Here is a 23,867-nt window from a genome sequence, read left to right on the forward strand (position 1 = left end):
ACACAACAAAGACCAGAGAGTAAGAGACTGCACAGCTATTCATTTGAGTAAGTCGCATGGGAAGGAATGCCCGAAAACTTAAACATTACTTTTCTTCCCAGCCCCCGAAATGTGCTGAATTTTTTTAGGAGGGTAGCTCTAAAACTTTCCTTAACCAACCACGCATCTCCTCAAGACCAGCACCACCCACTGGCCAGTTCTGGGTTGTCCCTCTATTCACGCATCACAAAAATACTTTAATGCTGTGCTGTGTTAGCATTGCCCTTGCATGTTGGGGATTCAAAGCAGGACACGGACTAAAACCTCTCCTATGTTGGTAGAGGAGAAAGAAGGTAAACATGTACATGTTAAGAAACAGTTTCTGGAAACACATTCTATGAAGAAATTCAAGCAGGGTAAACGGATAGAGAGTGATGGGGTGGTAATGGGGAGGTTAGTTACCAAAGGATGGGCAGGAGGTCTCTCCAAGGTTATAGCATTTTAGCGGAGTCCTGAATGACTACCCTGTAAAGAAACCATGCACAGAAAGTATCCACGAGGAGAAAGCAGACTTGGATTTTATGCTGTCCTAACAGAACAGAAACTCACTGGACAGTTTCAAGCTATCCAATGACACGTTCCATATACATTTTTTAAAAGATTGCTCTGACTCTGGTGAAATTTAAGACTAGGTGGAGCGGGGAGGTGATAGGCACCTGTGCAAGCAGAAAAGGCCGGTTAGAAGGCTACTGCAGAGTCCAAGCAAGAGGCTGCGGGCTTGGATTACGTTGCTAGTGATGAAGGCAAAAGTGAGGAGAACTGGTTGGATTCAGAACACATCTCAGAAACAAGCCAATGGGGCTTGTTGATGAACTAGAACTTGCTGGGAGGGGCAGAATCAATCATGACTCTCCTTTGGCCCGAGCAGTTGGTAAGTAAGAATGCCAATGACCAAGACAGGTCACTGGATGGGAGAGGAAGGAAGTGAGAAAGCAAAAGCTCTGTCGGATTTGCCTGTTAGACGCTCTATAGAATGTGTTTAGGAGAGGAGTGGAATACAAGACTGGAACTCAGAGGAGACATAGGGACTAAGATGCATATTTGAGAATACTCAGCATATGCTAATATTTATAGCCATGAGACTGGTAGAGATCACCTAGGCAGAAGGAGTTGATAACAAAGAGAAAGGAAGAGAAAAGGCTGGGGGGCTATAGAGCCAAGGGTTCGGGGTAAAGGGTGGTGCACCCATAAAAGTAGATGGAGCTAGTTTCTTCCTTCTCGTGACTTTGGGTGACATTGGTCTTCCCTTAATTTTTAAAAATGTAATGTTAGGTTGTTTAATGGGATTTTTCTTGCTTCTCGAGATAGGCCCTTGATGACTCAAACTTCCCTCTTATTATCACTGCTTTTGCCGCATCCCCAAAGCTTTCTTGTATCAAATTGCCATTCTCATTTGTCTCTATGCATCTTTTGAGTTCTCCTTTTATTTTTTTCTCTGACCCAGTCGTTCTTTAGTAGTCTATTGTTTATTCTCCACATATTTGTGTCCTTTCCTGCTTTCTTTTCACATTTGATTTCCAATTTCAAAGCACTGTGGTTGGAGGATGTGCTTGGTGTGATTTCCGTCTTCTTGAATTTGGTGAGTCTAGTTTCATGTCCCAGCACATACGATCTGCCCTTGAGACTGTTCCATGTGCACTGGGGAAGAATGAGTAACCTGGTATTCTGGGATGAGAAGGTCTATAAGTGCCGACCATGCCTATTTCGTCTAATGTGTCACTGAAGGCTGGTGTTTCCTTATTAATCTTCTGTTTAGATGAACTATCCACAGCTGTCAATGGGATTTAGGTCACCTACTATAACTGTGTCTTTGCCAGTTTCTCCTTTTCGTTCTTTAGGTAGTTGCTGTATATAGTCTGGTGCTCCCTGAGTGCATACCTATTGACGAGTGTTATGTCTTCTCGATGATTTGTCACCTTCATCATTATGGAATGTCCATCTTTGTCCCTTGTTACTTTTTAATCTTGACATCTATTTTTTCAGATATGAGTGCAGCTGCACTCACTTTTCTCTGGATGCCATTGGCTTGGAGAATCATTTTCTACCCTTTCACTTTAAGTCTGTATTTGTCTTTGCAGCTAAGATGTGTCTCGAAAGCAGCATAGGGTTGGGTTTTGTTTTTTGATCCAACCTGCTACTCAGTGCCTAATAGATGATTGGATAAAGAAGATATAGTATATATGCACCACAGAATACTACTAAGTCACAAGAAAAGATGAAATACTGCCAATTACAATAATATAGATGGATCGTAAGAGTATTGTGCTTAGCATAATCAGTCAGATATAATCAGTCAGATGGAAAAAGTCAAGAACCATGATTTCACTCATATTTGGGATATAAAACTGAAAGCTACAAGTGAACAAACAAGGCAGACAAACAAACAAACAAAATCTCCCAGACACAGACAATAGTATGGTAGTTAGCAGGGGCAAGAGGGGTGGGAGGGAGGTAGTGAAGGGTAAACGGGGTCAAATAGATGGTGACATAGGGAGTTTTGACTTTGGGTGGTAAATATACAATGCAATTTACAGATGATGTGTTACGGAATTGTACACTTGAAACCTATATACCCTGTTAACCAATGTCACCCCAGTAAATGTAATAATTTTTTGAAATTTTTTAAAAATTTAATTTTTTTATGTTTATGTTTATTTTTTTATTTAATTCTTATTCAAGTACAGTTTTCTGTTTTATATTCCCAGCCCTGCCCCCCCAGTGCTCCCCACCTCCCTCCCATTTCCACCCCCCACCTTAGTTATTATTGTCCATGTGTCCTTTATACTTATTCATGTGAGTCCTTCCCCTTTTCCCCTGTGATTCTCTCCCCTCTCCCCTCTGGACCCGGTCAGCCTGTTCCATATTTGAGTGTCATTGGTCATATTTTGCTTGTTTGTTTGTTTTGTTGTTGTTGTAAATGTAATAATTTTTTAAGTAGATGGAGCTACCAAAGAAGATTGAGAAGGAATAGCCAGACAGGTAGGAGAAACCAAATGCCAAGATAAAAGGTATTCTAAGGAGAGAAATGTCAGATGCTGTAGGGGAAAAAAAAAGGTAAGAATGAAATTGGCCAGTGGATTCTACAAGATGGAGACCCTTTCAGCAAACCAGTGAAGGGAAAAGCTTCCAAATCGGAGCCATTTAAAGGGAGAACAGAGGTAAGGATGTGGAGCCTGCACAATGGACATTTCTCTCTGTGAAGTGGGGCTGAGAGAAGACAAAGGAGCCGGAGAAAATAAGGGATCAAAGGAAGTGTGTTTATTTTTCTTTGCTTTCATTCGAAAGGGAGACCTTACAACCTTCTTGTGCAGTGTCAAGACTAACTATACTGGAAAGAAGTGATGATTAAGCGAGAAGGGACGGGATCCAAGGCACCCGTCTGGGGAGCAGGGCAAGCGAGAAGACCAAACGCATGGCTCCGCATACAGGGCGCAAAGGGAAACCTGGGAGCGGCGAGTCCTCGCCTGATCACTTCTAATTTACTTCTCGGTGAAATAAAAAAGAAGAAGCTAATGTTCTGCTCAGAGTATGTGGAAGGAAGGGTAGCCCAGATGTGAGAGAGACAAGAAAATGAGTGGAAAGGGAACCTGCTAGGGGCCGGAGTGAGACTGCCAAGAGTTTTTCCCTGACCTAAAACTATTTTTTATCCTCACCTGAGGATATGGTCATTGATATTAGACAGAGATGGAGAGAAAGAGAGAGAGACATCCGTGGGAAGAAAAAATCATCCATCAGTTGCCTCCCAAATTCCCCCCAACTGGGGGTCAAACCCGCAACCCAGATACGTGCCCTGAATGGGGCTAGAACCTACAACCTTTTGGTATACTGTGCAGGTGCCAAACACAAGGCCAGCAGGCCGAATCCGGCCCGGCACCTTGTTTCTACCTGGCAGCAGCACAGAGCTCCTTGCCCCTAGTTAAAGAGTAGTTACATGTATACAGTCCTAAAATTACATTTGGCCCTCTGAAGGCAACCACCAGGCTGATGGGGCCCCTGATGAAAATGAGTTTGTCGCCCCTGGCGTAGAGGATGATGGGGGATGATGCTCCAACCAACTGAGTCACCCAGCCAGGGCTGAGAAAACTAGTCTTAAGGCACTTGCAACAGAAACACAAATATGTTGCTGAGAAACAATAGGAACAGTAATAGGAAAAATTCTTTTTAAGTATGAAATTTTTTTTAAGATTTTATTTATTTATTTATCTTTAGAGGGGAAGGAGAGAGGGAGAGAAACATCAATGTATGGTTGCCTTTTGTGCATCCCCTGCTGGGAGTTGGCCTGCAGGGAACTGGCCTGCAACCCAGGCATGTGCCCTGACTGAGAATTGAACCGCGATCCTCTGGTTCGGCAGCCCGCGCTCAATCCACTGAGCTACACCAGCCAGGGCTTAAGTATGAAATATTTTTAATAGTCCAAATATCCAGAAGGAATTCAACCAAGGTTCATGTACACATTGCCCACAGTGTAACCGATGATAACATTTGGTTTCAGATATCTTTGTAAGAAATAAAACAGCCGCCATGGCAGGCCCCTTCCCATCCCTCTCCAATTCCATGGCCTTCTTCCTCTCTTTCTTAAAGTTCATTATAGAATGATAAAAAGGAACAGTGTTCCTCTTTCTCCAGCTCCATGGTGACTTCGTTCATCCAAGGGCCTTTATTTGAGCCTTACCTGTTATCTGGGTTGTCAGAGAGATGACCACGGGACGTGCAGAAGACAACGCCTGAATGCTGACGCTGTAGTTGGTACCTGGACGCAGGTCCAAGCACATCTCCGGAGCCTGGCTCCTGGTAGTGACATTAAAGGTGATTTCATGGGCAAATTCCTTCTGATACCACCTCTGGCCCTGAATGTGGAGCTGAAACACAGAAAAGTTCACGAGGTGAACTATTAGCTTGACAGACTTGGAACGCCTAGATCCTCACCTTTCTCATGAACTCTCTTGCTGTTGACTCTAAAGTGCCTTCAGAAAGTGAAATACAGCCCTGACTGATGTGGCTCAGTGGATAGAGCACTGGCCTGCAAACCAAAAGATCACTGGTTTGATTCCCAGTCAGGGCACATGCCTGGGTTGTGGGCAAGGTCCCTGGTTGAAGGCATGTGAGAGGCAACCCATGGATGTTTCTCTCCCTTCCTTTCCCTCTCTCTAAAAACAAATAAACAAAATCTTTAAAAAAAGAAAAAACAACATGGGCTTTGGGGGTCAGACCGACATGCCCTCTGACCCCTGCCCGACTACATCACCAGCTGGGTGACCTTGAGCAAGTCAGTTAAAAAACAAAAAGTGAAATACAACAGTAAGTAGAGATTAGAGTTACAATACCCTATACATTATAGTCATAATATTATCAGTATGCTAAATATAGTTTTATAACAAATGCACAAAAGATTGAGAACCCAATTATGGCAATATGCAGGCCCAATGTGAAAATCTATTGGCAAAATTTTAGGAGCAAGGCCAAAGGACAGTTTCCTAGGAAAAACAGTAAGATCTGAACCAAGGCTTCTCCAAAGCAGGCCGTGGATTAGAATACTCTAAACTGGTCTGGTGAAACCTGGACAGGGCTTTCCCCCTCTGCCCGTCCCCTTCTGACCTTCCTTACACCTTCCCGCAACATCCCAGTGCCTGGGCCAGTAAACGCGCACTTCTCTCTATTTAATTCCTTCTAATACCAGCTCACCCCATGGGATTTCCCTTTCTTGCTGACAACCACGTCTAGCCCCAGAGCTCCCCTAGACTCTCCAGACAATACGTCGAGACCCTCGTTGGGGACATTGGTGTGGAGAGACACAGACCAAAGCCTCTGGATCCCTCCACGGATCCTGCCGGGACACCAGGCCGTGCGCACCGAAAACCCTCTCCTGGCTTTCTCGCCAGTCCCCGGGGTCTCTGTTGTCAAAAATGCAGCAGAAGTGCCCCTTTGATTGCTTCTGGTTGTACCTGTCACTGTGATTCTTCTACGGATAATGGCAGCTATATACGTTGATGTTTAGGTATGTTGATATTTTTCAAACCTCCCGCACAGCCAATACCCATGAATAGAGAAACTGTCAGCAACTTACTAAATACATTTCCTCTATACCAGCTATCTTCATATTTCTCCATCGCAAGCAGGTCTCATTAAATACTGAAATGTTACTGATGGTCTGTTTCACTGCAGGGAGAAAAGAATGAGCAATCAATACAAATCTACTATCTTTTCATTAAAAGTTTTCCAAGGATAAGCATTTTCACCTGGGACAATGTTGGCGGTATTTTAATTTACAAATCAGTGGTGGGAGCACGGCTTCTACTTCTATCGTTACGTAAACTCGGTGCTAATGAAAGATTTAGGGTTACAAGATGCCCAACTGAAGCATCCCTCTTAAAAATCATTTCAGTCTATTTATGCACTACAAACTCCTTTGGTTTACTAAGTTCATTCCTTTGGTTTACCCCAAGTCAAGACGGCAACTCACTGTACCTGCCTTGGACAATGTCACTTATACAAATAAGCATCAGTCTGAAATTCTGAGTGGAGGGAAACGTTTTGGCACAAAGTTGAGAATCGCTCCACTCCAATCGCTCGGCGGGACTGAGTACTCCTGTCTCAGGCAGTCAGGCTATTCGTGACGGGAAGCGGGAAGGGTTACCTCTGTCTGTGCTTCCTCATCTCTTATGGCCGGAACCTCTGCTCCGTCTCATGGTAATCCAGCTAAAGGTTATTTCAGATCTGGTATGGTGTTATGTAGAGGCACAGCCCCCCCCCCCCAAAACACACACACAAGGTTTTTAAAATAAAGCCTATTTTCAAACCTCTGATATCAGAGGTTTACTGCCTTCCACAATTACCTTTGTCCCTAAACTGGAACTAGTAGGACGGGCTTGCTAAGAAGTGTCATAGGAACAGTGATGATTACTAAGTGAGAAATAACTTGAACAGCACGAAGGGAAAGAAGGGAGGGAGAAAGAAGAGGGGAGGGGAGGGGAAGAAAGATCGATTCATGGGAGCCAAGCCAGGCCTGACGGGTTCCTACAAACGAAGCCAAGTTGGTTGATGTGAGAGTCTTTTATGGATTGGGCAGCTCTGCCCAAATAAAACCTGTTCCGCAGGTTACTTGCTCGACTCTAACTGTTGTTAAGATAAAGTAAGAAAGCATGGATGAGTCAGGATAACCTGACCTCACTCCTGGGTACAGGTGGTTTTGGAGACCAGCGGCAGTGGTGCAAGGAACCCCACACCGATGAAACTTCATGAAAAGGAAGTAACTCCAATACTATTCAAATAGCTCCAGACCTTTCCGTATAAGAAGGTGAGTGTCCCAGTTCATTCAGTACGACGAGATACCCACATGCCCAAAGTGTACAAGGATGGCACAACCAATCATTAAACCACACTGGGCTAAACTCACTTATTAAATACAAGAAATCCAAAATAAAATATGAGCCAATAGAAGTCAGCAGTACATTCAAACAACAATACATCGTGATCAGGGGGCTTTCTTCCAGGAATACAGAGATGATCGTTATTGGGAAAGCTATTCATAGAGTGAAAGAGAAAAACCATGGGGTTATTTTTATCATTACAATGACTAGTAATATCCATTCTTGACTAACAATCTTAGTAAACTAGGATTTAATTTCATAGAAACACCTTAATTTTAAAGAGTGTTTATTAGAAACTACTAGGCTTATAAAACACACTCCATAAAACAACAGAAAAATTCCTAGTGAAGTTAAGAGCAATACAAGGATGCATGGTCTCATAGCTATCACTTAGCATTAGTCAGAGGACTTTAGACAATCAGAAAGAGGCAAGAAGAAAAAGAGCTCTAAATACCAGTAAGAAAAAGACCAAATGATGCAATTGCCAGTAAGTCTAAGAGAATCAACTGAAAAACAAATGTGAAATGGCTTGAAGACAGAAAAACAAATACAAATAATAGGAGTTTGGCAAGCTGTACCCACACACAAGAACACAGAAAAACTCATAGTTTTCTATGTAGCTGCAAGAACAAGCATGGAGAGCTGAATAATGTGCCCCCATGCCCAGGTGTCCTCATCCTGGCATCCTGGCCCCTGGCATCTGTGACCAGGCTGCATCGCAGGACAAAGGACTTTGTAAATGTAATTAAGACGGGGAGATGGTCTGGATTAGCCAGAGGAGCCCACGGTAGTACAAGCATCCTTGTCAGAGGCAGACAGTCAGGGTTAGAGATTTAAGGACAAAAGCAGAGGTTAAACTGACGAGCTTGAAAGAGAACAGGACCACCAGCCCAGGAATGCCCGCAGGCTCTAGAAGCTGCAAAGAGCAAAGAAACAGATTCTCCCCTCAAGCCCCCAGAATGAACATAAGCCTGCTGACATCTTAATTTTAACCCAGTGAAACTGATCCAGACTTCTGGCCTCCAGAATTATAAAATAATACATTCATCTTGTTGTAAGCCACTAAATCTGCAGTTAGTTGTCATACCAGCCACCGAAAAGTAACACACCAAATAAAGGACAATAGAAAAATTAAATGACCCATATTCATAAGAAAGGACACCGTGAACACACTTCCAATACCTAGAAATAAATCTAACTAGAAATGTCCAACACTTACATTAAGATTTAAAAACAATTTTTTCCCTGAAGGACATAAAGGAAAACAATAAAGAGAGAAATGCCACATGCATAAATGGGAAGACTCACAAATGAAAAGACATCAGTTCTCCACTAATTAATCTACAAATGTAATGCATTGTACTTCCAATGGCGGTGTGGCCCTCTTGGAATGTGATAAGTTTACACATCTATTCTTTGGATGCACAGGGAGGGGAATAAAACAACATGAAACCAATGTGGTCATCAGAACTGCAAGACAAAGAACACTACAAACTTTAAATTACTCTTTAAGGAAACAAAAATTAATGCCAAATTCCAGCAAAGCTCTCTCCCAATCTACCACATCCCATTCTAGAGAGTGAGGAGAGTTCTAGAAGAGACATGTGAAAGGGAAGAGACAAACAAAGGACCCCTGAATGGGCTGGAAATCTTATTCCAAGAAAGAGAAATTCTACCCTAACTGTGAAAGCACTGAAAAAGAGACCTGGTACAGCGAGGACTAATGGCAGACGGACAAGGAAGGAAAAGCCTGCGGGATCCCAGGCAGGAGTATGAGGCAGGCACTGCCTCTGGGAGAGAGGAGTGAACGGACCACTCAAGAGACTGAGTGGTTACAGGAAGAAGGGGGGGGAATGCAAGATCCCACAAAGCAAAAAAGAATGCCAAATAGGAGGAGAACACACAAATTCATCCCGCCCTCACCAAAAAGCAATACTATGGGAACTACAGAAACTAAAGAACTTGTGACACATGGACATGAATGAAACGGGGGGAATGGCGGCGGAGGGGTGTGCAAGGTGGAGGGGAGTGAAGGGGGGGAATGGGACAACTGTAATGGCAAAATCAATAAAATGTATATTTTTAAAAAGCAATAAACATATTCTTTAAAGGACGTGCACTTCATTCAAGAAGTGTCCAGAAGAGGGCACTCTTAACCTAGAAATCTTATTGATCCTCCTAAATTACCAACTCCGTCTGTGGAATTAACAGACATTAGAAAGAAAAAATATATATAATCAAAGCATTTCAGCTTGTGAAAAACTCCACATTGTTAAAAAAATAAACCCACATACTAGAAAAAATGTGTAACTGAAATAAATATCCCCAAACAAGCATTGGGGATATGAAGAAAACACCTTGAGTGAGAAATTCAAAAACTAAGAACAGAAATGGATAAAAAGTGGGGAAGAAAAAACCAAAAGTGACTGAATTCAGGAAAGAAACAAAAGGAAAAGACTAATTAATATCAGAAATAAAGTCGAAATGCCGTGGTGCCCAAAGTAGGGCAGATTAGAAGAAAATTTTAATAAGAGGCATTGGAGAAACACAGGAAGAAAAAACCAAAAAGACTTAAAATGAGAGTAAACAGAAGTAAAAACTATTTTAAAGTGCTTGAAATGGGACACAAAGATCCAACATGTGTATAATTAAAGTCTCTAAAGAAGAAAAACACTGAAATAGTTAACATTTCAAATTATAATCCAATATAACTTTACAAAAATTAGAAATATAAATACTAAAAGGGCCTACAAGATAACTGAGAAAACTCATCTAGAACAACCAATTCAAGTAAAACTATTAGACTCTAAAGATAAAGAAAAATCCTCAGCATCTTCATTCAAGTAAATAAATAAGATCCAACAGAAAAAAGGGGGGGGGGGCTGCATCAGACTTCTCAAAAGCTAAGTAAAAAGCAAGGTAATAATAGAACTGAATTTTAAGGAAACTCCAGTCAAGCAAGTGTGAACCAAGATTTTTATATCCAGCCACACTATCTCCCATGTGTTGAGGCCACAGGGAAGTGTGAAACACGCAAGAACTCAGGGAATGTTGTTCTCCAGAGGAGTCTATGAGCAGCTGAGCTTTGTCCAAGGGGCAACTTAGGGGAAGTACATAGAAAGAGAGAAAACTATAAATGAATATAACTTGTGAACATTGGAGCATAAATACTCTAAAGAAAGTATTAGGGAACAGAATCCAAACCATGACGAAACACCGTATGGCCACACAGGATTTAGTTCTGGAAGAGAGACAGGCAGGGAAGGCAGAAGAATGAGACAACAAGGGCGAGAACTCTGAAATTATACCAAATTAAAAAGTTACAAGGGAATACAATTTAAAAACAACACCTTGTAGTTAGCTTTTTTTAATGTCATATTAATGGATGGTTAAGACTAAGAAGTAGTCATCTTTCCTCCAATTTCAGCCTGGGAAATAGCCACTGGAGCCTCTCCGTCTGTGTACCTGAGACCCTGCCGGGGGGGATTCTACAGCAGGGATGGGTCTCAGGTTGAAGTAGATCGAGTGCAGTGGAATTATCACAGACTCAAACGCTAAGCAGTCACAAAGGTGTGTGCCTAGAACCCTCTGTTCCTGGAAAGATTTGCCCAGTCTCTGAAAAACGAATGAAATTCTTTCACATACCAGGTTTTAGTCTTGCAAAGAAGAAGAGATTAGGAGACAATAAAATAAAGGAAATAACATCAAAGAGAAGGAAATTTGAGCTCCTATTGGCCCTGCTCAGAAACCATGACAAGGAAAAGGGGGATATACCCAAATACGACCCCTCTAAAGAGACTAGAAAAGACAGGAATATTTACTGGGTCTGAGGAAGTGGCTCCAAATGGCCAAAGAGAAGAAGAATAGGACTATATTAAAAAACAGACTAAAATGACTCTCCTCCCAAAGGTGCCCAGGTTCAGGCATTATTCTATCAAGAAGGGTCCTCTTAAAGTTTTCGGTAGGGAACCCCAAATGAGCATTAATGGGGAATCCTCAAAGTGGCATTGTGACACTATGTAGTTACAGAAAATGTGGACATTTTAAAAAGAGAAATATTTGAAAAATCAGTGTAGACTTCTTGAAGCATCATCAAATTAGTTTCAAGGTGACATTGTTCTTTTTTTTTTTAATTGTTGTTCAAGTACAGTTGTCTCCACTACATTGTTCTTGTAGAGGGAAGAGCAGGTAGAGACGAGGCTAGAAGGAAGCCTGGGAAATGCAGGGAGGGAGACCTTGAAGAGAAAGTGCAGAAAAACCGAGCTGTATTAAAATAATAGGGAATCCGGGGAGGGATGGCAATTACCCGGCCCAGGCCTGGGTTAGAGGCTGAATGGAATAGAAATAGACACCTCCTAATGAAAGTAAAATGGGCGGGATTTATTCGAACACTGGATGATCTGGGTGGATCCAGAACTCTCTGGTATCGTTTTCTCTCTTTCTGCAGAGAGCTAGCTCACCAGCAGAATCCAAAGTAACACGCTAGGAGAACCAAAATCTAAGTGTGAAAACAAAAAGCAAATGTAGGGAAGGAAAGTATTACAGTCTAGCAAAACATATGAGCCAGGGACTAAAGAAGGAACAGAAACCACTAGGATGGAAGTTTGTGCGCTGAAAGCTCCGCCCACAGGACAGCAGAGGGAAGTGGACCACCGGTGCCCTATCTCTGCTGCAGAGAAGGACGCAGTGGCAGGAAGGAACGCTCCAGTTCTCTGCCAGTTCTCTGCCGAAGCACAGGCCCTTCAAGTCTTAGAAATGCAGTTCTTAGAAAAGGTGTGGCTTGGGCACTTCCTGATTCATTAGACCCGTGAAAGCAGAAGTTCCAGAAACTTAACAACAGCTCAAGGATCAGCTGGGGGTAATTGTCCAGGGGAGACAAATGGGAAACCTCCAAACCAGGCAGCAGGACTCACTGGCGAGGCGCTCCATAAAGTGATTCCTGGGGTCTTTCTGGAAACAGAGGAAAGAAGAGGAAAGAAGAGAAAATTGGGACTGTGACAGGGGCCTGTGAGGGGCCACGTCACTTGAAGAGATTCCTGCTCTTACTACTATATTGGGGGGTACCCTGCCCACAAAGGAAGGAGGCTCTTTCACTAAAGAGATAAAGATCACTCTGGCTGGAGTAGCTCAGTGGATTGAGCGCGGGCCTACGAACCAAAGGATCGTGGTTCGATTCCCAGTCAGGGCACATGCCTGGGTTGCAGGCCAGTTCCCAGCAGGGCACTCACAAGAGGCAACCATATACTGATATTTCTCTTCCCCTCTCCTTCCCTTCCCCTCTAAATTTAAATAAATAAAATCTTTTTTAAAAAAAGATAAAGATCATCTGCGATGGGGGAGGGTGGGTAGAAACAGGGTGCAAAGGAGAAAAGAAAATGAAAAGGTTCTAACGACTTGGGATGGGCACCAAGAAAGATCTGGAGCCAACACTGCCAAGTTCTAAAATTTCCAAGGAAAGTGAATTTCCCTCCTTTCTTTGTGGGTGGGGTACCCCACAATAAATGGGAAGCCAAGTGCCAGACTGAATCCAAGTAACCCCATTAAAAGAGATTTCCTGAATTAGGTCTCAATTCACAGGTGGTGGGCTCCAGACTGCTGGGTAACTTACAGAGGCTGAGATATCACAGGAGCCAGAACCCCTGTGGGGAAGGCGACAGGTCGTAAGTTTCAGGCACCCTGAACTCCAGACAAAGTCGGTAGTTTGTTAGAACTTAGAACTGAAGTCTCTTGGCTCCCAGCATTCCCTATGCTCCTCCACATTGCACAATTCACGTATCTCACTTGTTGTCCTGAGCTACAAAACAGAAGGGCACACACACCCACCTGCTGGTGCAGTTGTAATCGTCACCTGCACTGAGTGCGGTTCGGGAGATCCCCACAGGGTGATGTTTGCTGTATAATCGGCTGCTGGGTACAGGTCTAAACACACGACCGAAGCTCGTTCCCCCGTTGTGAAGTTAAATGATACTGCGTGATAAAAATCACTCAGATACCTTCTTCGGCCCACAATTTTAAACTGTCATGAGATTAAAAGAAATGGTTGCATTACATTTTCTGTTGGTTTGCAGATATCTAGATTAGAAGCAAAACAAAGATAGAGCAAGAAGGTTCCTTCTGTTTGTCCTCACACTTATATTTGAGTAGAGTATGTTATAGCAGAGTTCTATCTAATACAACAGCAAGCTAAACGGGGGAAGGACCTTACAAAGCTGCCCTACCTATTCTATGCAACTTCCCCCTCAAACAACTGCAGACTGAGCTTCACATGTATAACTTCATCCCAGACGAACAGATGGTAATCGGCATTGGGGCTACTGGGCAAGACTATTTTAAATTCTGTTCATTCCTAAGGATTTCTTAGATAAGCCTCAGGGAACAGTTTTTAAACTTTACGAGAACTACTGCAAACTGTGCATCCGAAGTAGCCGTGCCGTGGTCCGCACTTCACTTGCTCTTTCAGCTGAGCTCTGCTGTAAGAGAGCTTTTGGGCTGTGGAGTCATCATCCACTGTTAACTCGATCCATTGCTGACTCAAGTGGCCGGTACGATGTGGGGATTTATACGGGCAAATATATCTGCTGGTCCCAGAAGTAATATGAGCAGCCCTCGATTGATCGGTGTGCTTTTAGCTAAATGTCCGTGTGTTCACTGCTTCCTCTGATGCTTATGCCATCCGGTGTCCTGCCCCCTCCCTCCTCATCACGGGCATTGTCCCACAGTCACCCAGGACCCTGACACAGGACTCACTGGGAAACTCCACTCTCCCCCAATTTCTAGCATTTTCTCGGGTAATTTAAAGTACCCTAAACATAAGCCATCAGCACCTGGCCTCAGCGTCCCTTGAGCTCAATACTATGAAGTCCTTCCACTCCACTTAAATGGAGATCCATGGCCACACCCTAACTAGACTGTCATCAGCGGCGTTGGTCCACCAAGACCTCGCATCCCCTATTCTCACTCCCTTTAGACATGATCTTTCTCAAGAAAACCCCCAACTTTTCCTCACTTAAGATTTTCTACCAATATTCTTCCACCCCCATCCTCGTCTTCCCCACCTATCTCAGCCATCATCTTTTGTCACATCGACCATTTTCTTCCCCAATACCCTCAATGCCTTTGCCCTTTGTTCTCAATTTCACCCATTTGAAAAAACTGAAAATTCTGGGTCTGCCCAGACGTTGGACTTCCTCACATGTGCATTCAGACTGCTGACATCTGCCTGAGAAAATCTCACTACTCTGCAGCCTGCGTTTCTACAGCCGTTCTCATCCTCAACTTCATATGGTTCAGTCTACACATGACAACAGCAAACATGCCTCCTAGTTGTAGGCTTTGAATCTGCTCTATGTCTTATTTTACAATATAGTCCTTTTATTTAGCAATATATCATCTTTTTTTTCTGTCATCAATTCATTTGGTAGATATAGTGCCTATTACTTGCCAGCCAGAGTATACAGTGTTGGGTCTACAATGGCAAATACGTTCCTAACCTAAAGAAACTCACAAATAAGTATCCAGGCAAATAAAACACCCAGAGATGAGTGTGATGATACAGGCAGCTGTAGGAGCACCCAGGAGGGACACCTGACCCTCCTCTTTGGGGATCAGGGAAGCCTTCCCCATCTTAACTGGTGACTGAAGGAGAAATCAGCACTAACCAGGAGGGCTAGGGATGTAGAAGGTCAGAGCAGGAACAACGGTGTGGGGAGCAGGAACAGCGTCTCAGGGAGCAGGTCAGTGAAGGCTTTCCACTGGGCAATGGCTGCGCCGAGCCTCGAAGCACAGGTGGGAGTTGGCCCGGCGGGTTCAGGGAGGGAGGGAAGAGGACTGCAGGAAGGAGGGTCACACATGGGAAGACGCACATGAAAGAAAGTGCAAGGAGCTTGTCAGGCAGTCCCAAGATTATAGAACAGATGAGGCCTAAAGAAATGGATCTAGGAGTCTAAGCATAGAGATAATTAAGGAAGGCAAGAGCTTGGGTTAGATGCCCAAAGAGGGTACAGGATATAAAGAGAACAGGCAAGGGACAGCCCCAAGGGTCATCAGATTTAAGGGACAGGCAGAGAGGAAGGGAATCCTAGGAAGGAGACTGAGTGGAGTGAAGCCAGCAGGAGAAAGAATAATACTGGTCAAGAGCAGCACAATGGTGTCCGGTGTGAAGTAGATGTCTGTGTAGTGTTCTATCAGACGGAGGTATGAGTATTTATTTACACGAATTCCTATGGATGAACATTTGTTTCCAATTATTACTAATGATTCAGAGAACAGCTTAATTTCCCTGTACATGCCTGAACAATTCATTATAGTACACTTCTGAAAGTCATAGATAGACACTAACTAATACCGAATGCCTGTGCCAGAAGGGATGCCAATTCAAGCCCGACAGCTGTGTGTAACAGAGCTCTCTCCAAGTGTGTAGAGGAATCACAGCATCTCGTGGTTTAATTATTTTTGTTTACTAGTGAGACATAATGTGGTCATGTATGTTTTAGAAATATGTATATTCTCTTTGCAAACTGCCTTTGAATGTTCGATTTTTTTCTGGCTTTGTTAAGAGTGTTTCATGTTACTTAAATTTTTCTTTGTCTAATATGTTTTCTCTTTTTTAAAAGAGTTTATTTATTTTTAGAGAGGGGAAGGAAGGGAGAAAGAGAGGAAGAGAAAGGTCGAGAGCTCATACCTGCTGGGGACCTGGCCCACAACCCAGGCATGTGCCCTGACTGGGAATCGAACCGGCAATCTTTCAGTTTGCAGGCCAGCACTCAATCCACTGAGCCACATCAGCTGGGGCTTTTTTCCCCCTTTATCATGCTTTATTCATTGTAATACAAAAGCAATATTATCAATGTAACTCTTTAATCATTTTAGTGCAGAATGAACAATCATTTCTTTTTTACTTAAGTTTAACATTCATATTATATACATGAGAATTTTTAAGAAATGAGTAGAGAATATTGGAATACATTTTCCAATGAATGATGTCTATTTTTTGTTCTAGTTCTGGAGATTTATTGGTCTTCTATATGAAATCATTTACTGGCTTCTCTTGAGATCAACAGTCAGTAATCGGTCACCTAGTAAGTAAGAACTGCACTGAAATAACAGTAGGGAACTAGGAAGGAAAAGTGGACATTTGTAATTTTCAGCTGCCCTTCAGTCCTCCAGTACCTCTATACAGATGTCAAAATTAGATGAAAACTCAAAAGGACACAGGGCTTTTCATGATGTGGCCACTGCTTGTATTTTTGCCTCATCTCTTCCCACTTCTCTGTTCCCAGACAGTCACACTATCTATTACTCAGTTTGCGACTCTACATGCCCGCTGTGCCCTCCTTCACCCTCACCCCACCTCTTTTATCTGGTTAATTCCTACTAATTCTCTGTGATTGAACACTCACTTTACTTCCTATTTTTTAAAAACTGTACCTGGACATGCACACATACACATGATATCCTACTCTATTTATTTACTTTTTATCAAAGCGCTCATTGTACCATAGTGTAATTGTTTACTTGTATACCGATACTGGTTTGAATCAGAACTTCTATGTCCTAATACATGACACATTTTTGTCGGATGGTTACTTAATTACTTAATTTTAACTTAATACTTACTCAGTCTACTCTCTGACATGATTTGCTAGGCACTGAAAATAGGACACAAAAATAACAAATCTTGGTTCCTTCCTGAACTCACTCAAATTTGACTTGAGATTTGGGATGTTTAAAAAGTTGAGTTAAAAAAGAAAATTTTACCCTCTGTGGCAGTGTGGATGGACCTGGAGAACATTATGCTAAGTGAAATAAGCCAGTCAGAAAAAGACAAATACCATACGATTTCCCTCATATGTGGAATCTAATGAACAAACTGAACTAACAAGGAAAATGAGAACAGACTCATAGACGGAGAGCAGGCTGACAGCTGGGTGGGGAGAGAAGAGAGGGGAGGAGGGACTGAGCAAAAAGGAAAAAGGACTCATGGACCTGGGCAACAGGGTGGTGACTGCTGAGGGGAGGGTGACATAAGGGGACTAAATGGTAATGGGAAAAAATACAATAAAGAGTATATTTAACATATAAAAATAAAAAGTCAAGTTAAATGAGGACCAACAGCCATGCAATGAGTTTCTTAAAAACCCACATCCCACTGTGACTTTGATGACAAAATAAGCTGCAATTCCTAAATGCACTAATAAAATTATAACACGTGTGAAATACCAGACAGGGGAAACGATAGCGAGTCACCAAATACAGTGCCTTCCTTCAGTTCAGTCCCTCACTTGCATCCACCTCACATCTCACAGTCACCTCCAGAAACAAAAATTGAGCTGTCTAGAAGTTCACTGCAGAAGTGTTTCTACATACGTTGACTCCTCACTTGGAGAGCACAAATTTTTAAATGACACGATTCTTTAATAAATAACATAAGAGATCTTCTTACTTGGTACATTTGGTCTGATCCAACTTTCCTAGAATGCCTGTTTAATTTCAAGCAAGCTTCATTAAATATTGAGATATTGAAAATTCCATCGTCTTCTAAGAGATCGTCTTCTGCAAGACAAGAGAGGACACATGGGAAGGTGGCATCATCTTGGCAAACACGGCATGGCCAAGTACAATGGAAACGCTGACATCTCAAGAGTGCCAGTAGGGTGTTTCACAGCAAGGCCACTGCATCTGGCTTCAGGGCCTGGCTCAACAACCTCCTAACTGCATGACCTGAGCCACATCACTTAACCCTCTGAACCTCCATCTCCTAATCTGTGAAACCAAGTCATCCAGTTTGCCTTTCTGACATGACAGGCTGTTGAGAGTATCAAACGAAATAATGCATATTTAAAAAGTACTGTAAACTAATAAAGCTGTGATATTTTTGGAAAGTTAATCTCATCACTTCAGTAAAATGGCATGTTATCTATAGGGGTATAAATAGCCGGAAAACTCGGCAAACAGGAAAACAGTGGATGAAGGCAAAGACCACCGAGCAGAACTCTCAGAGCCAGTGCATTCACCTAGAAGACCACCAGCGAGTAGTCTGTCCTCACAGCAGAGAGCAGCCCAGGAGAGCTGCTCAGGCGGGCTCTAGGCAATGAAACAATCAGCAACAGACTGATTTCAACCACTGCGCAGCCAAAAGTAATTTCACGCCTCGTGTAGTCCAATGCATTCGTCAATGTTCTGTTTTATTAATGTAACCACAAAGACGAGGTTTGTGAGTAATGAGTAGAGAACTCGCAGAGTCCCTCAGTGCCACGGCTGGAATTTGAGGAGAAGCAAGTTCCCTAAACAAACAAGCTATATGTTTTCTACAGATGAGAAAAAGTTTCCACATCTATCGGAGGGAAGCTTTTTATAACTACCTTTTATGTCCGTTTCTCCCGCGGAGTCTCTGCTGCCTGAGGAGAAATAAGAACAACAGCAAATTACTCTGTTCAAAGTCAGAACTGCCCGCAGAATTGTAACTATTACTGACACATGCCGCACAAGGCAATGAGCTGGGGGAAAATAGCCTCGGCTAGACCTGGAAATGTAAAAATATGGTTACGGAAGAGAATCCAAAGGCCTGTCGCATGTGCTCTCCTCAACCTTCACAACTTTTATTTTAAAGATTTCATAAGGGCATCTGAAACAAAAACTGCCACATTATGCAAATGATTTTGAGGCGTGTCGAGCGTGCATGTGGTATTCAGGAACACCGCACATGGTCTGTGTACACAACAGAACGCGAAAGCAGGCCTACTGTCTGCACACTTCCCGTCTCCGTGATTTCCCCACTTACAGCCATTCTAACCTGAATTCAGGGGGTGACGGCAACGTGCAGGAGGGCATCTGGTCCCCACTTCCACCCCCAATCCAGACAGAAGTGCTGAGAATAGTAAAAATGGGTCAAAATTTGCATCTGAGTTGGAAAGGAGGGTCGGTTGCCACCCCCGAGGCAGAGACACAATGACGTTTCAGCTCAGCACCGTGTGGAAGGGAGCTGGGCAGGAAGGAGCAAGCCGAGAGCTCCTGGGCAGCATGTCTTCCAAGCAGAGGAGCATGGTCTCGGAGTCTTAAAGTTTCAAAGGACAGACCTAAAGGAGGGCTCGTGTCTACAGAGGTGGAGGCTGGAAGCCAGGACAGGCCACAGAGCAATAAAGTGACAAATACCCCATCTGCAGCCATTTACCCCAGTCGTTCCCAATCCCAACTGCACATCAGAATTACCCAGACACAGCAGATCTCAAGTAAAGCTTGGACATCTGTGTTTTGTTTAATGCACCAAGCAATCCGATAGGCAGCCAGGGTAAAAAGTGTATGTGCTACTACCAATAATAACAGTCCTATTTCAGCCCACTGGAGATCTTCTAAGGGGAGGCCGAAGGACCTGGAGGTTTCATCAGCCTGAGCTGGCAACAGGAGAGACTCGGTCCTTGTCTGTCTTCATAGGCTATAACACCACCGTGAAGCCAGGCAATGCCGAGCTGGCCTGGTAGCAACAATGTTGCTGATCAAGAGAGCAAAGTGCTCAGAAATAAAGCTCAGGCCAACAGCTTTCCCACCGCTGCTCTCCAAAAGACACTAGATCATCCAAGTTACACTAAATCCTTCAAGCTGAAATCTGAAGTAACTGTACTAATATTATCCAATAAAAAGAGCAAAGGTAACGGCGTCCATTTTGTTATAAAAAAAAATCACACCTAAATGAAAGCTTTATGTTCTAAGAATAAGTAATCTAGAAGGAGGGGAGGGGAGCCCATAAAATGATTCTACAAAGAACAAGAGGGAGATTATGCTTAGGAGGCAAAGAATGAACATACTTTTAGGAGAAAATACTGAGCAAAATCAGGCAATATGTATCATATACTTTCAGTTAAAAAAAAAAGAAGTAAGATGGATTCAAACAGATAAAGGGTGAGATGATAAGAGAAAGCAACAGCAGAGAGGAAATTGGTTCAGAGAGGCAGAAATAAAAAGGAAACCAAATGCAATAAAGAACCAACAGAAAATGAAAGTGCAACAAGGAAACGTAAAGTGCATTAGAAATGAGAGAGGTCAGACATGCCAGTGCATGTACGCACGAATGTGTACAGAGAGCAAACGTGCCACCTCCTCGTAGAAGACAGAGGAAGAGGACAAAGACATGAATACAAGACAAGAGAAAAGGAAAGACCAATGCCAAGAAGAAATCCCACACAGGGGTGTCTGAAGAGCCAGAAGAACACTTCTTACAAGACAATAATTAGAGATTTCATGAAGGGAAATGCCCCTAATGTATAGATAGACCAAATTCTGAAGATCAAAAAAATTCACAAAGTACTGAGACAACTTAGTAAAAAAAAAAACAAAAAAAACGTATCAGCCACGACTGAAGTTTCATGAGAGAAGGGATTTGTGTTTCATTCACTATTGAACTCCCAATACCTAAAACAATGTCAAATGTGGAGTTGGTGATCAATAAACATGTTTCATTGTTGGGAACCGCCCTGCCTGGTTTCAGGAGCTGTAACCCCCCCATGGCTAAGGCTGAGTGAGCGACCTTCGGACCAGAAGCCACTAAGGAGACAGAGCTTATCTCCCTGGCAGGGGTGCTGCTTCTGCTCCTTTTACTTCATTCATAACTGGCCCCCAATGCTTGGTCGGTTAGCCAATGATGCGTAAGATTCCCCAAGGAGGGAACAACCTAAGACAGGCATGATCATGGGGAGGCCCCAGGAAAGGACTAGGGGGGGCTATAGCAAAAGGGGGTGATGGACCCTGGCCCCTCAGCTTTGAGTCCTCATTCTGTCTGTGAGAAGCTCCTAATCTCTTGGCTGCCTTACTTCCCTTGCCTGACTTAAGCCTGAAACAATGCTGGAGGTAGGTGCTGGAAAGGGCGGGTTCCCTAGGGCCATCAGGCCTAAGAAAGAATCCTGTGGCCCTGGCTGGTGTAGCTCAGTGGATTGAGCGCGGGCCTGCGAACCACAGGATCTCGGTTCAATTTCCAGTCAGGGCACATGCCTGGGTTGCAGGACAGTTCCCAGTTCCCGGCAGTGGACGCATGAGAGGCAACCATACATTGATATTTCTCTCCCTCTCTCCTTCCCTTCCCCTCTTAAGATAAATAAAATTTGGAAAAAAAAAAGAAAGAATCATGTGAAAAAAACCCTGCATAAAATCCTGTGAAACTTGCTTTGTTTAGAATGCTCTTAATTAAATGATAAGGGTCTAAGCAGGAAGTGAGTTTGTTCCTCAAAGTTTTATGGCTCTTTAGCTCTCTGACCCTGATTCGAAACAGGCCCTCAGAGTTCTCTGTATGTTATCTATTGCTTGGTCCTTACTGCCTGGCAATGATTAATGAGCCTCAGCTGTATTCCTATGTAAAATGAACCCAATAAAAGCCCACTGAGGAGGAGGCTCTTGGCCCTTCTCCTTTGAGAGATCGGCCACCTTTCCTCTCCAAGCAGATCATGTCTTGGTAGACTTATTCTCATCCTCAGGGGACAGGGGGCTCTGTGGGCAAAGCTCCCCCACATCTCACATGTATGAATAAGTGATTAAAGGCTTGACTTTCACACATCCAGAAAGTCTCTATGATACCCAGGCTGAAAAAGCAGATTATCTACATGGGATTTTTAAAATCACAGCTTCTTCAAACTCCTCTTTCAAAACTTCAAAGTCCCACAGTCAATGTGAAATGCCTTCAGAATTCTGACAACAACAGTTATGGCCCAAGAATTTTATTTTTAGGCAAGCTCTCATGCACCTGTGAAGACAAAATAAAGACATTTTCCAAAAATCATGGGCTCAGAAAGTACCCCAATCCTCAGTGAGCAGATGACAAAAATCACAGGGCAGAGAGGGGAAAACTTCGGTATGAAACTTTGGCATGCAGGAAACATTGAGACTATTAAAATGAACACTTGTTTAAATAATGGTTAAAAATCTTGTTGTTAATCAAGATACAAATGAGCTCTTTAAAGATGTAATACATGTCAAAATTAATTAGAAATAAGCTGGCCATAAAATGCCCTGTTAAAACAATAAGAGAAGTGAGAGGGGCAGAAAGAAAAGGAAGGAAAGAACACTAATTCCCACATCTTATTGAAGGAGAGGTTAGCGCTGTTTCAGTCTTAACACTGGTAATCAGAGAAATACATATTCAGGCAGGATTATGTTTGTCTTTTAAAATGTATTGCAGAATAAAAACAAAATGTATACTGTCTGAATCACTGAAAAAGCAGCTCTGTGCAGCAAAAAGAAAGCAATGGACAAAATAAAGTAGCATGAAAACAAGTAAAAGAACATAGGATGACAGAAGGAAAATTGTATCACAAACAACACTAAGGTAAATTGCTTAATGGACCCACAAAAGAATAACACTTTTCTCCAACAGGCTTCTCAACATACAGTCCCCTGGCGTGCGTCTCCTGCACTGTTATCCAGGGAGCTTTTTAGGAGAACAAACTGGGGGGAAGGCATGTCATGCAAATGAAAACACAAAGAAATCAAGGAAGCCAGGATTACAAACCAAAGTATAACTCAGGGCAAAAAATATTAAAGAGGACAAAGCAAGTCATCTGTGACTAGCAAAAGTTACAATCTACAATTAAGGTATCAGTCGTGAACATGACTATCATAACACCAAAAGCTGTGCAACAAACCACTTAGAGTTTCTAAGAGAAATTGAGGAAAATGGCAATGCAAGTATGGAAAAAAAACAACAAAATAAAATTTTAAAAAACCCTCAGAGGTCCTAGAAAATCTTACCAGAGTTCATTGAAGACTAGATTGACTCTACCTATAATCTCTCTACTCTCCAGCACCAACCGTAAAATTACAAAAATTGGCCAAGAGTAAGCCCCCCTAAAATGTCAATAAATCCACCAAGAGAATACCAAAATGTAATTAAACTAGAAATAACAACAAAGTGTTAATGTCTAAAAAATGCGAGTTGTATAACACATAATTTATCCTTCCATCAATGGGAAAATCAAAATAGCAATTAGTTAATGCTTTGAAAGTAAGGATAAAGAGAACATGTATTAACACACTCATAAACAATTCTTCAATCAAAGGAAAGATCAGAATACCAATTACATCATGCCTTAAACGTGAGAACAAAGGGAACAGGTACCCATTCATACCTAAAGAATTCTGCCCATGCTCAAATTCAGAAGGAAAAAAGAAGCATTAAAGTCTTTTATTATTAAACAGGAAAGGCTGGAAATAAGTTGAATTACGCATTCAACTCAAGAGCTTAGTGATAGAACAATATAACCAACTTAAGAGAAACAGGAAGAATAAAATAATAAAAATAAGGGAGAAATTAGCCCTGGCTGGTGTGGCTCAGTGGATTGAGCACTGGCCTGCAAAACGAAGGGTTGTTGGTTCAATTCCCAGTCAGGGTGTGCAAAAGGCAACTGCACATTGATGTTTCTCTCCCTTTCTCCCTTCCTTCCTCTCTGTCTAAAATAAATAAGCAAAATCTTTAAAAAAAAA

The 23,867-nt window shown here is 42.6% G+C and overlaps 1 protein-coding gene across 1 annotated transcript in view; it reads right to left on the reverse strand.

Moving 5' to 3' along the window:
- SUSD1 (sushi domain containing 1) overlaps positions 1-23,867 on the reverse strand; it is a 100,081-nt gene that overhangs the window by 26,418 nt on the left and 49,796 nt on the right. Inside the window, exons 8-12 of the mRNA XM_037035814.1 lie at positions 18,767-18,802; positions 17,848-17,957; positions 13,230-13,422; positions 6,104-6,195; positions 4,712-4,898 (exon numbers count right to left, since the gene is read on the reverse strand). Coding sequence (XP_036891709.1) covers positions 4,712-4,898; positions 6,104-6,195; positions 13,230-13,422; positions 17,848-17,957; positions 18,767-18,802 — 618 coding nt within the window. The remainder of the gene's footprint in view (positions 1-4,711; positions 4,899-6,103; positions 6,196-13,229; positions 13,423-17,847; positions 17,958-18,766; positions 18,803-23,867) is intronic.

The sequence above is a fragment of the Sturnira hondurensis genome, unplaced genomic scaffold (assembly GCF_014824575.4).
Source record: "Sturnira hondurensis isolate 20B ecotype Veracruz unplaced genomic scaffold, ASM1482457v3 Scaffold0022566, whole genome shotgun sequence".
NCBI classification, from domain to species: domain Eukaryota; kingdom Metazoa; phylum Chordata; class Mammalia; order Chiroptera; family Phyllostomidae; genus Sturnira; species Sturnira hondurensis.